This window comes from Canis lupus, chromosome 33 (assembly GCF_003254725.2).
Source record: "Canis lupus dingo isolate Sandy chromosome 33, ASM325472v2, whole genome shotgun sequence".
Classification (NCBI taxonomy): domain Eukaryota; kingdom Metazoa; phylum Chordata; class Mammalia; order Carnivora; family Canidae; genus Canis; species Canis lupus.
Window position 1 is genome coordinate 29,699,714 of NC_064275.1, and position 14,217 is coordinate 29,713,930.

General features: G+C 43.0%; 1 protein-coding gene and 1 long non-coding RNA gene across 2 annotated transcripts in view; one reads left to right on the forward strand and one right to left on the reverse strand.

Moving 5' to 3' along the window:
- The window catches only part of UBXN7 (UBX domain protein 7), a 58,943-nt gene extending 45,855 nt beyond the window's left edge, over positions 1-13,088 (reverse strand). The window contains exon 1 of the mRNA XM_025474117.3: positions 12,931-13,088. Coding sequence (XP_025329902.1) covers positions 12,931-13,003 — 73 coding nt within the window. The 5' untranslated portion in view covers positions 13,004-13,088. The remainder of the gene's footprint in view (positions 1-12,930) is intronic.
- LOC118353171 (uncharacterized) lies at positions 10,886-13,678 on the forward strand. Its single transcript, XR_004811560.2, has 2 exons — positions 10,886-12,238; positions 13,327-13,678. It is a non-coding gene; the product is annotated as an uncharacterized LOC118353171 (long non-coding RNA).
- Positions 13,679-14,217: the final 539 nt, after the last annotated feature.

The following is a 14,217-nucleotide window of genomic DNA, read 5'->3' on the forward strand; positions in this document are numbered from 1 at the left end:
CCTCAGGCAAGCTTGCCTGTCAACAATATGGTTGCCTATCCTTTTTTTTTTTTTTTTATGGTTGCCTATCCTAAAAGTCTTTCCTAACTGACTAAATTTTTTTTTCACTTTATTATACTGTCTAAAATACAACCACTGAAGAGATTAATCTGGGTAAACAAACATACTTATTTTTATTTTATTTTTAGAAGTGGAGAACAAAGGGAAAGGGGAAGAGAGTCTTAAACAGATTTCACATTGAGTACAGAGCCTGATGCAGGGATCTACCTCACAATCCTGAGATCATGACCTAAGCCAAAATCAAAAGTCGGATGTCTAAGTGACTGAGCTACCCAGGTGCCCCATTCTTTATTAGCTTCTTCATTAGATGTTGAGCTACTCCCTAAAACCCTATTAAATTGAGGATAAGAGATTAAGGGAGCTGGGTCTGGAAAAAAGAGATAGAGGCAGCTTTAGCACCCAAGTGTCTTTTGGAGGACAGCTAAGAAAGGCCTACAAGAAGTGCTGCATTGGGGTGGGAGGTACCTCAGAGCATGAAAAAGATATGGGGTACCTGAGGATAGCGACAACAAGTAACTGGAATGAAGGTATCAAAATTTTTCCTTTGGCCAGTCCTATACACCATAAGGAAGAGAAAACATTCTTCATGTTCCCACCAGTTCTCAGGCTAGGGAATATAGTATGGATATTACGAGCCTGGATACCACTCAGACTAGTCAAACTTCTAGTTCTTTCACTCACTAGTTATGTGACTTTGATCTAGTTACTAATTTCTCTAGCTCTCAGTTTCCTCAGTTATAAAATGGGGATATTACCAACTTCATGAAGTGCTTGTACAGACTAAGAAAATTCACATTAAAGAAATTGGCACAGCTCTTTATTGGCAAATAGGCAGGCAGAGTAAGACATCTCACAGTTTTCTTTTCCTCACTCATGTGATGCTATGAACATTTGCTTCATTCATGTTAAACACTTTTTTTTTTAAGCAGGAGTATAACAAGAAATATCACTCTAGAAAAAAGTGAATGCTATAAAGTATAAAACAATACTAAAAGATGGGCTTCAAAGAAATCTGTAACTAAGCAGCATTCCAGTATGACTGAGAAGTACCAGGAGGTGATGTAGAGGCAGTAGAAAACTTAATAAAAGTATAAGTAAGGACTCCAAAATTTCCTAGGTCAACAAGTTTATTGAACTATACATTAAAAGAGAATTTATTAAAAGAGATTCTACAGGGAATGACTTTAAGATACAAAAATAAAACTATAATAAAGGAAGTAATAACTGTGATACTTTGAAGGCAGATGGTATCAACACTCAAGGCCCAGAACTGCCATCCTATTTATAATCCTCACTTAACCATTTAACATTAGAATCTAAGCTGTAGGCAGCATATCCCAGAGACAGCCCTATCATATCTCAGTTGACAATGTGACAGGATAACTTGCATTACTGGTGCTTGTCAGGACAGTGACCTCTAAGAGTATTAAAAAAAAAAAAAAAAAAAAAAGGAGGGGCCTACGTATGAACCTACGAATATTTCTTTTAAAGGAAGCACATGCTAAATCCTGGCAAGACTGAAGAAGGTAGTATTAGAGAGGGGCCCAAGAAACAAAGTACTCCATTCACTTTCTTAAATAAAGCCAACTTATCTGAGTCATCCTGCTTGTATAATCATTCTTAATGTATTGCATGTATCACTTAGTGCATCATTTTAGAAACAGAAGACAATGGAGAGATAATTAAAGGTTCCAGTGGTTCTTAATGTCGGGAAGTAGTAGAGGCATTTAGCAATGTGAGAGACCATTTTTGGTGTTCCATATCCGGGGGCTGCGGGAGCACCGTTGGCGTTTAGTGGAGAGAAGCCAGGGATGCTGTAGTATGTTGAAAAAGACCTCCCTTCCCTCAAAGATTGCTCACACCTTCATTTCAGACTTATGACCTCCAGAACTATGAGAGAATAAATGTGTGTTAAGCCATGCAGTTTGTGGTAATCTGCTGCAGCAGCCATAGGAAATAAACACAAGTGCTAAATCTTCTGAAATGGACAGAACAGTCCTACACAACAAAAACTGTCCCAGCCAAAATGCTAGTAACACTCTCACTGAACAAACAGAAATATGAAGAAGTGAAGGTTAACTGAGAAGAAAGAGGAAAGCATGGAGATCTAAATGATATAGGAGAAAGGAAAAGTGATCAACAAATTTAATCAAGTTGCAAGTTTTACCTATATATTCAGAGTAATAACTATTTTTGAAGGGTCAGCTATGACCTCAACTTCTACCTTACTATATTCAGCATAAAAAACATCTTTTTTAAAAATCTATCTTTTTTTAAAGGGTGGACTAATAACACAGGTTTGCATATTTAAACTATCTGTACACTTGTTTATTTTTTTATTTTATTTTTTATTTTTTTTATTTATGATAGTCACAGAGAGAGAGAGAGAGGCAGAGACATAGGCAGAGGGAGAAGCAGGCTCCATGCACCGGGAGCCCGACGTGGGATTCGATCCCGGGTCTCCAGGATCGCGCCCTGGGCCAAAGGCAGGCGCCAAACCGCTGCGCCACCCAGGGATCCCTGTACACTTGTTTAAATAGGCTTATTTTGGGACGCCTGGGTGGCTCAGCAGTTGAGCCTTTGGCTCAGGGCATGATCCTGGAGTCCCAGGATCGAGTCCCACATTGGGCTCCCTGCCTGGAGCCTGCTTCTCCTTCTGCCTGTGTCTCTGCCTCTCTCTCTCTCTCTGTCTCTCATGAATAAATAAAATCTTTAAAATAATAAATAAATAAATAGGCTTATTTTGGGACACCTGGGTAGCTCAGTGGTTGAGCATCTGCCTTTGGCTCAGGGTGTGATCTCGGGTCCTGGGATCAAGTCCTGCATCAGGTTCCTTGTGGGGAGCCTGCTTCTCCCTCTCCTTGTGTCTCTGCCTCTCTTTCTGTGTCTCTCATGAATAAATCAATAAAATCTTAAAAAAAAATAAAAGTAGGGGATCCCTGGGTGGCGCAGCGGTTTAGTGCCTGCCTTTGGCCCAGGGCGCGATCCTGGAGACCCCAGATCGAATCCCACGTCGGGCTCCCGGTGCATGGAGCCTGCTTCTCCCTCTGCCTATGTCTCTGCCTCTCTCTCTCTCTCTGTGACTATCATAAATAAAATTAAAAAAATAAAAAATAAAAGTAAATAGGCTTATTTTGAGGTCTCAATATTACAGCCAGCAATAGGATAGCTTAATTTAATGCAGTGTCTTAGTGTTTTCAGGACACTCTTACAAAAATACCTTTGACTGGGTGGCTTAAACAACAAATCTCTCACAGCTCTGGAGGTTGGGAAATCCAAGATCAAGGCTCCAGCAGATTTAGTGTGTGGTACAGGACCGCTATCTGGTTCAAAGACAGCTATACTGGGATACCTAGCTGGCTCAGTCAGTAGAACACGTGAGCCTTGATCTTGGGGTTGTGAGTTTGAGCCCTACACTGAGTGTAAAGATTACTTAAAAAAAAATACAACTTTTTAAAAGTATATTTAAAAAAAAAAAGAAGAACAAAGACAGTTGTCTTACTGTATCCTCACAGAAGGGACAAGGGAGTTTCCTGGGGTCTCTTTTTTAAGGACACTAGTCCCACTCATGAGAGCTCCATCCTCAAGAACTGATGATCTCCCAAAGGCCCCCACTTCCTGCTATCACCATATCAGGGGCTTAAGATCTCAACATATAGGGAGTGGAGGGGGGGGCACAAAAATTCAATCTATAATCTGTGGCCGGAGCTCCACTTTACTATTTCTCACTATATGCATCCTTTTTATTTACCTGTTATCTTTTTCCCTTCCGTTTTAAGCTTGCTAATGGCACCAAAGTATGATTACCCAGCCTGTGATATACAATTTACCAGTGGCCATTTCTTTGCTGCTGCCTCTTAGTTCACACTCTCTCCCTAATGACTTAATATAGGAAATAGCCCAAAACCTATAATGCAGTCCACATCTCCACCACAGTTGGAAGAAAGAATCAAGAGATTTTCCAAACTATAGTAGCCCCTTATGCCTATTTTCTGCATCACTTTCAGTGCCAAAAAAATTAGTCTCTCCACTAATATCAAAGAACTAGAGAAGTCAGAGAAATAGAAAAGATAAATAGAAAAGAAAGAATCCCACTATAGAGCCCTTATTATCTCAGAAGGATAGAGACAGAAATGATAAAGACCCAAAGAGATTGCTTTTTACTTCTACCTTTCCCAAATGCTAACAAAATAAGCTAGGCGTCCACCTAGGAAACAGGAAGGAGTGATAGTTGTAACAAGTAAGGTAAAAGATAAGATAAAAAAAAAAAAAAAAAAAAAAAAAAAAAAAAAAAAAAAAAAAAAAAAGTAAGGTAAAAGTTAACCTCATCAGTCTCCCATCCTGAAGTTAGTTTTAAGCATTCAGGAATAGAAAATATTAAATAAAAAATAAATAAATAAAACGAAACAAAGAAACCTTTATATCCAGAAAACTACATTTAGTAAATATAAGAGGAATGAAATGAGTTAGGGGACAGATTAACAAAGCTAATTTTTGTTGGATCAACAAAAGGTAAACTATAGTGAGAGTAATATGGTAAAAAAATGCATAGGCCTAGGAGTAAAGACAACAGAATTCTAGGCCCTGTTGTGCCATTACCTAAAACCAGTATTATCCAAAGTATGGTCCTCAGACCAGCCATCTCATCTCTAGTTCATGACAAGATTAAAACAGAAATTCCAGTGTAAGCATTTAGAAACTTCTGTAACAATTTGATAGAGTTATTTTATTTTTGTGGAATCTAATAATTAAAAAAGTTCAGGCTTGAAAGATTTACAGATGGCAAACTACCATATGAAAACGCTCAATATCATTAGTCACTAGGTAAATGCAAATTAAAACTACTATACCATTACACATCTGTTAAAATGACTACCAAAACTTAAAAATACCAAATGGACAAATAACAGTAATAATTAATAAAAAAATAAAAATACCAAAAGGACAACTGACCTTTCATACATTGCTGATGGGAATGCAAAATGGTAATCATGACCTTGGAAAACAGCTTGGCAATTTCTTAAAGTAATACACCTATCATATTATCCATTATCCCACTATCCCAGTCTAGGAATTTATCCAAGGGAAATGAAAACTTATATTCATACACTTGTACACTAATGTTTTGCACAACTTTACTTATAATCTCCCAAACCGGAAACAGCACAATTATACATTCAGTGAATGGATAAATAAATTGTAGTATACCCATTCAAAGATATACTATTCACCAATACTACTCATACTCATACCACAATGACATGAATGAATCTCAAATACAGTATGCTAAGTGAAAGAAGCCAGACTCAAAAGGCTACATACTGTGATTCCATTTATATGACATTCTGGAAAAGAAAAACAATAGACAAAAAGATTAGGCTATAGGTGGAGGGAGGGATTGATTACAAAGGGGCAGGAAGAATTTTCTGAGGATGATAGAACTGTTTTTGCAACTTCACTGAGGTTACAAAATTGTACACATTCATCAAAACTCAAAAATACATACTAAAAAGGGCAAATTTTACTGCATCCAAATTATACTTTAAAAAGAATTTGGAAAAAAAAAATAAAAAAAATAAAAAAAATAAAATAAAAAGAATTTGGGCTTATATTTTATTTTTACTTCATTTTTCCAGCAACTAATTTTTATTGTATTTTATAAAAGTACTAGTCCACAAAGACTAGATTTAAAAAGAAAGAAAGAAAGAAAGAAAGAAAGAAAGAAAGAAAGAAAGAAAGAAAGAAAGAAAGAGAGAGAGAGAGGAAGGAAGGAAGGAAGGAAGGAAGGAAGGAAGGAAGGAAGGAAGGAAGGAAGGAAGGAAGGAAGGAAGGAAGGAGTCCTTTTCCTCCAAGAAAGTTTGAGGAGCACTGACCTAGACATATAACAGTTTACTTCTCATTTGAATAACTCAGAAATGGGTCAAGTTTTTTTTTTTTTTTTCAAGATGGTTTTTAAGATATCTTCCAGCCCAGGGGGCTCCTGGGTGGCTTGGGCCAACTTCTTGATTTTGGCTCTGGTCATGATCTCAGGGTTGTGAGAACCAACCAGCATCTAGCGCTGTTGGCATGGAGCCTGCTTAAGATTCTTTCTCACCCTCTCTCACGGTCTCTCCCTCCCTCTTAAAAAAAAAAAAACTATGAATATTCAATGATTTCTGGTTTCTTCAAGTGCCTACAGAGTATCTGACTTATCACCATACTCCTGATATTGGAAGTACCATTACATTCCCCTGGTTTTCCTCCTAAATCTGGTTTCTCTGGAATCTTCTCTGTACTTCCTTTGCAGTGTGTCAGATGTTAAGAGTTCCTTCAGCTTTGTGTCCTGGAGCCTATTGCTTCCTCACAGTACACTCTCCCCTGCAAGGTGCCATTCACATTTACAGCTTCAACCACCATCGCCACAACTCAGGTGTTACTCCTATTTCTAGACCCAAATATTCATTTGCTTATTGAACAGTTCTGAAGTCTCACAGGCAGTAATTGATCTGAAACTGAACTGAATCATCTTCTCCTCAAACCTCTTCTACTATACCGTAATCTTCACAAATAGCACCATTACATATACACCTAAATGCCCAAAACAGAAACCTAAGGTTCATTCTGACTCCTCTGACTTCTTCCCATATCTTTCTTCCCTTAACTTCCACTTCTCTGCCACAAACTTACTTCAGTAAGGACACCAGTGTCTTTCTTGGATTAAAACAAGTTTTCTACTGGTCTCGATGCCTCTCTTCTCCACTATAACCAAATAGTTCTTCCTAAAAAAATCTAAATCAGGTTTTGTCACTCCCAATTAAATTTTTCATGGACTCCCCACTACAGAGTACAGCCAACATTTCTTAACATGGGTTTTATAAAGCCCTTCGTAATCTGGCACCCACCCACTTATCTCTTCAGCTCAATTTACTGCATCTCCAACTAGCTATGCCCTATTTATTTGGAATTATCATCAACTCCCTAAACCTACTGTCTCTCCTTTCTTGTCTCGGTATGTGTATATATCTGTCCCTCTCTCCTCCAGGCCTTTACACATGTTCCTCCTGTCAGAAATATCTCTCCTCTAAGTTTTAGCTAAGGGGATCCCTGGGTGGTGCAGCGGTTTGGCGCCTGCCTTTGGCCCAGAGCGCGATCCTGGAGACCCGGGATCGAATCCCATGTCGGGCTCCCGGTGCATGGAGCCTGCTTCTCCCTCTGCCTATGTCTCTGCCTCTCTCTCTCTCTCTCTCTCTCTCTGTGACTATCATAAGTAAATAAAAATTAAAAAAAAAAAAAGAAATTATTTCTTCTAGGAAACTTTTCTTTACCTCCATCTTTTATGCTCCCATAACAGCTACCTACCATTCTCCCACTGTATTATAATAACCTATTTATGTGTCTGTATTCCCATTAAACTTTATGCTTTTTGAGCACAGAAACCTTGTCTTGCTCACAGTAATATCCTCAGGATCTGAACCATGCCTGGCACATAGTAGTCTATCAATACTGAATTTATTAGTAAGATTCCATTCACAACTCTAAACTTATTACCTCTCTGTAATAAAAATTCTGCTCAAACATCATCACCTTCTGAAATAGTTCTTAAAATTCCAAGAGTTTTCTCTTGATATCTAGAACACTTACCACCATCTTTCCTGACAGAGAACTTTAACACATTTTAATACTAACCCAAGAGAAATGTATTGTAGAAAAGAATATGAATGGAAATTGGCCACAAAGCCAATTACTACCCACACCACAGTTTCTAACATCAACTAACGCACATTCATTTGATAATTTTAGAGAGAGATTAAACTAAGGTCTCTTCTGTAACTGAGACTGTATAACTTCATTAAGTACATGAATGTCTACTATGCACAAAGCTTTATGGAAATCTATACCAACAAACTCTAGTATTTCTGGGCCTCCACTTTCTATTCCCTCACATTTTGTCCTTATCTTCTATTGCCTGTTTATTTTTACCAATTCTATAGCATCTATAGATCCCTCATCTCATGAAATTATTCTAATACATCTGTGCATTCTGTCTATGTGTAGATGGATGTCAGCCTAGGTTGGTGTTAATGGGATACCGCCATGGGTCAAAACATTTTTAAAAACTGTTCTTTTGGGGGCTGTCAGGCTGGTTCTGTTGGAGAAGCATGCAACTCTTGATCTTGGGGTCATGAGTTCAAGCCCTGTATTGGGTGTAGAGATTACTTGGAATTACATTCAGATCCAGCAGCACATTCTTTCCTCATGTTTTCAGAACTGATACGACTTTTGAAAACAGTCAACAATCATTCAAACCCAAGTATGATGAATATCAGGGAGATCAAACTGAGTAATACTGTAAAATGTAGTGAACTATGAAGTAACAGGACTGGTTTTCTATGCAACTTCAAATGACTCTTAACAACATCAATGGTAAAGGTATATAGTCTATCAATGTGAGTATTTCAAAGACTGTCATTTCCCTTGGCGAATTGCTTATCAGAGTTTGATCACAGAAAAAATATTTATGATGTAATATTAATTGAATAATCTTAGAATTCTAAATTATGTATACTATGGCCCATAATGTAAGAATTTTTAAAAGTATGCAAACAAAAATTGAAATACATAAAATAAGTAATATTCCTGTTGTGAGGGATTAGTTTTTGCTTTTTTCAAAATCATTTCATGTTGCTATGATTTGTGTGTGTGTGTGTGTGTGTGATTTTTTTTTAAGGGTTTTCCTTTTTAACTCAAGAGTCAGTGTGCTTGGCTAGCCCAGTCAGTACGGCATATGACCCTTTTTTTAAAGATTTTATTTATTCATGAGAGACACAGAGAGGCAAAGGCATAGGCAGAGGGAGAAGCAGACTCCCCAAGGGAAGCCCGAGGCAGAACTCAATTCCAGGTCCCCAGGATCACGACCTGAGCCAAAGGCAGACGCTCAACTAATGGGCCACCCAGGTGCCTCAAGCATGTGACTGTTAATCTCAGGGTTGCAGGGCACCTGGATGGCTCAGTGTCTGAGCCTCTGCCTTTGGTTCAGGTCATGATCCCAGAGTCCTGGGATCAAGTCCCTCATTGGGCTCCCCTGCAGAGAATCTGCTTCTCCCTGTCTCTCTGTGTGTGTCTCATGAATAAATAAAATCTTAAAAAAAAAAAACAAAAAAAAAAACCCTCAAGGTTCCAAGTTCAAGCCTCACATTGGGAGTGGAGACTACTTAAAAAATAAATAAATAAAAATAAGGACGCCTGGGTGGCTCAGTCGGTTAAGTGTCTGCCTTCCGCTCTGGTCATGATCTTGGGGTCCTGGGATGGAGCCCAACATATGAGAGTCTGCTTATCCCTCTCCCTTTGCCCTTCCTCCTCATGCAGGCACCTGCACATATGTACACTCACACTCGGGCACATGCCGTCTCCCTCTCAAATAAATAAAAAATCTTTAAATAAATATAAAATAAAAATCAGAGTCATTATAGCTGAAGGTAATATAATAGTTAGTTGTACTCAACTAAAAAGAAATCAGTCATTACTTCATACTCATATATAGAGAGATTTGTTCTACTTAGTGAAATAAGACTTAAAATTCAGTTTTCTATTTCTAAGCGTTACAGGGAAAGTCTGGCTCACATAAAAACTACAATTAAAATATATGTATACAGGGATCCCTGGGTGGCGCAGCGGTTTGGCGCCTGCCTTTGGCCCAGGGCGTGATCCCGGAGACCTGGGATCGAATCCCACATCGGGCTCCCAGTGCATGGAGCCCGCTTCTCCCTCTGCCTGTGTCTCTGCCTTCCTATTTCTCTCTGTAACTATCATAAATAAATAAAAATTTAAAAAAATAAAAAATAAAATAAAATATATGTATACAGACCCCAAATTATTTTTTTAAATATGTGAAAAAGATGATAGGGGTTAATCATGTGTTTATAACAGTTAATTATTATCTCACAAAAAAAAAATCCCCAAAGTTATTATTTTTTTTAGTTTTTTTTATTTAAGTAATCTCTACACCCAATTGGGCTCGAACTCATGACTCCAAGATCAAGAGTTGCATACTCTTCTGACTGAGCCTGCCAGAAACTCATAATACATCAAGAAAAATTTAAGGTATTTTCCGTTTTGCAGATTCCAGATACCATTGTCTACTAAGAGTCTCCAACCTGATTCAGGAATAGCAAGGCCTGTGGCCAAGAAATAAGCCATGTAAGCTAATATACAGAAACAGAATTAAAGCAAATGAGTGAGCCATTTTATCTCACCACACTTTGGGTTTGTCCATATCTAACAAAAATGCTTACTTAGAAGAAATAATGTGAGGTTCTGAGTTCCTGAAGGGGTAGAAGTTAACATAAAAACGGCCTGAGTTGCTGAAGTGGTGGTAATTAATATAAAAAAAGCTGAAATTAAATAGGTGTCATCTTAAGCCAACTCTAGAGAAACTTAAAGAATAATAACTATCTCTGGGCAGCCCGGGTGGCTCAGTGGTTTAGCGCCGCCTGGAGCCCAGGGCGTGATCCTGAAGACCCGGGATCGAGTCCCACATCAGGCTCCCTGCATGGAGCCTGCTTCTCTCTCTGCCTCTCTCTCTCTCTCTGTGTCTCTCATGAATAAATAAATAAATAAAATCTTTCAAAATAATAATAACCACTTCTACATCTAACTCACTACAAATATTTTTCTGTAAAAAAGGTAATGCTGCAATATTAACTTGCATACACAAGAATTTTGTAATTTTCCCAGTAACACTGATCTGCTTAGACACTGGGAAATGCATTACATCTTTAACATACCAATCACAAAAGTTTTAAAATATCAAGAAAAGCTGATGATTCCATTCTTCATTCCAATTTTCTTTATTTATTTTTAAAGATTTTATTTATTTATTCCTGAGAGACACACACACAGAGAGAGAGAGAGGCAGAGAAGCAGGCTCCAAGCAGGGAGCTCGACACGGGACTCGATCCCAGGACCCCAGGGTCATGGCCTGGGCGGAAGGTGGAGCTAAACCGCTGAGCCACCCAGGGATCCCCCCGATTCCAATTCTGCCGCTACTCTAGAAACAATACTAAGTCAAGTACTTTATTTTATAAAGGTTTTACGGGCAGCCCCAGTGGCGCAGCGGTTTAGCGCCGCCTGCAGCCTGGGGTATGATCCTGGAGATCCAGGATCGAGTCCCACATCGGGCTCCTTGCATGGAGCCTGCTTCTCCCTCTGCCTGTGTCTCTGTCTCTCTCTCTGTGTGTGTTTCTCATGAATAAATACATAAAATCTTAAAAAAAAAAAAAAACACTTTCCTTTAAAAAAAAAAAGATTTTATGTATTTATTCATGAGAGAGGCAGAGACACAGGCAGAGGGAGAAGCAGGTTCCATGCAGGGAGCCCGACGCGGGACTCGATCCCGGGACCCCGGGGTCACGACCTGGGTCGAAGGCGGGCGACCAACCGCTGAGCCACCTAGCGATCCCCCTTCATCCCAATTTTGTTGCGAATTTTACTTCACCAATTTTGACGCGAGGTTTCATGCCCACCAGCGAGATAATGCATCAAGCCTTTAGTCATTGCAAAGCAAAAGGCCAAACGAAGCTTTAAAGGATAAAACAGCAACCTGCATACGGCCTGTCTGGTTAGAACAATGTGAAATCTTACTCGACCAGACAGCTCTTACACATCGGGCTCTTAGCTCCATTACCAGCAGAATCCTTCCCTAGCACCTAACAAACCGCCGGGTGAGGCACGGGTCTGCTCGGGGAGGCCACGAACATTTCCAAGCCTCCTTCCAAAATGACAAAACTAGGACGGCGAGATCACACTCAGGCACATGGAGTACTCTTCCCCTTCAAATCACTCCACAGAGAACTTCATCATTTGCTCCGCCCTCTAATAACTCATGCAAAAAAAAGTTCAGCACCATCAGAGAGAAACAAGGCGTAGAGGAGAATTCGCAGAATGGCTCAGGGCCTTTTCCTCCAGGCGGCAAGAGGATCTGCGTGTGCCCTTCGCAGGGGTGGAGGGGGGCGGGGGGAGAGGGAGGGGGGTCCAGAGGGAGAAGAATCGCCGAACATCTGGGGGATGCTGACACCCCCGAAGCTGACTTTCTCTCCAAGAAGTTTCTGCCGCCATCCCTATTTTATCAGCAGGAGGCTCCGGCGCCATCGTCCCAGGCTTTATGATTTTTATTATGGGGAGGTGGGAAACGCCACCCACGGTTCGTGCAGGCCTTCTGTGTGAGGGTGGAGGGAGGGGGGCTCCCCCTCGTTCTTCTCGGAGAACCTCGGTGTGGAAGGCAGTCCTCGGCGGGCGCCCTCGGCGCAGCGGCCCATCCCCCCGGGCCGGCGAGGCACTGCCGAGCCCACCGGCCTCGCCGTTCGGGCGGGAGGGCCCGCGCACGCCAGGGCCGCGGCGACGGCTCCGAGGGGCCCAGGGAGGGGAAGGGCCGGCGGGGGCTGGGGGAGGGCGACCCGGCCGGGGCGCGGGGGAGCGCGGCGCGAGGATGCGCGGCACCCCAGGCCCGCGCGGGGCCGGGGAGGTGATGCGGGAGGCGGAGGGCGGTGCCCCGGGGCGCCCCCCCCGCGCGCCCGCCCGCCCCCGGGTCCCCGCGCCGGCTCGGCCCAGCCCCCGGGTCCCGGCGCACCGGCGGGCGGCGGGGGCGCGCGGGGGCGTCTCGGTCACGCCGCGCGGACCCCGACACCGAGGTAGGCGGTGCGCGCGGCGGCGGGGGGGCCGCCTCCCGCCCGAACCCCGACACCCGCCGCCGCCGCCGCCGCCGCCTCAGGAGGGAGGACGCGAGCGGACGGCAGAGCCCGAGGGAGACACGCAGGGAGGCGCGGGGCAGCCCGGGGCACAACGGCCGCCCGCGGCGGGCCCCGCTCCCCGCCTTCCGGTAACCGCGTCTCTCACCGGTGATGGCGGTGAACTGCTGGATTAACCCCTTCAGCGCCGAGGACGCCGCGGAGCCCCCGTGGGCAGCCATCTTACCGCCGCCGCCGCCGCCGCCGAACAACAACACAGACACACACGGGCCGCCCTCCCCCACCTCGCCGCGCCGTCCGCGCAGGCGCACTGGCCGCCCCCAGGCTCCGCCCCCCCGCCCCGCCCCCTCGGCGGCGCAGGCGCACGCGCGCTCCGGGCCGCTCCGGGAGCGCCTTGCGCGCTGGCTGGCGGCCCGCGGCCCCTTGGGGCGCAGCGCTCGCGGGCCGGCCTCGGAGGTGCGGCGTCTCGGCTCCGCGTGCCGGCCTCGCCGGTTGCACCAGCAGACCCGGCCGCCGGTGACCGTTTTCCCGTCTTTTTCTGCAGCTCCAAAGCGCTCTGCGACGTGTCCTGCAGCTCCTGTCAAAATGCAAATCGCGCATCGCCGCACGGGAGGGAGCTCCGCGGAGCCACCCTGAGCGCGACGACCCGTCCAAGGGAAGTCCAGGACCCGGCGCCGCGGGCCGACCCAGCACCGGCGCGGAGCCTGACGCGCAGCGGATTCGAATAAATGACGGTCCAGTCCGCCTCCCTTCCGTCAACGTGCCAACCCATGTCTCCACTCTAGGTCTCGGTTTCCTCGCCTATAAAATGAAGAGGTGTCATCTATGCAAAAAAAAAAAAAAAAAAAAAAAAAAAATATATATATATATATATATATATATATATATATATATAACATGGGTATATGTGCATAGAAAGAGCACCGAGAAGTTGTTCTTAAAAAGATGCTAGTGACCCCTAGAGAGGGGAGCAATAAAGGGGATGGCAAAAGGGGACTTTGAGGATTCTTTTATCCCTTTCTTTTAAAAGATTTTTTTTCTTTTTTTTAAGATTTTATTTATTTGGGCAGCCCGGGTGGCTCAGTGGTTTAGCGCCACCTTCGCCCCGGGGCGTGATCCTGGAGTCCTGGGATCGAGTCCCACATCGGGCTCCCTGCATGGAGCCTGCTTCTCCCTCTGCCTGTGTGTGTGTGTCTCTCTCTCATGAATAAATTAAAAAAAAAAAAAAGATTTATTTACTCATGAGAGAGAGAGAGAGAGGCAGAGACACAGGCCGGGTCTCCAGGATCGAGCCCTGGGCCAAAGGCAGGTGCCAAACCGCTGCGCCACCCAGGGATCCCCCTCTCTTTTATTTTTAAATAAAGATAAATAAATAAATAAATAAATAAATAAATAAATAAATAAATATAATATTATTAGTATATTACTTATATTT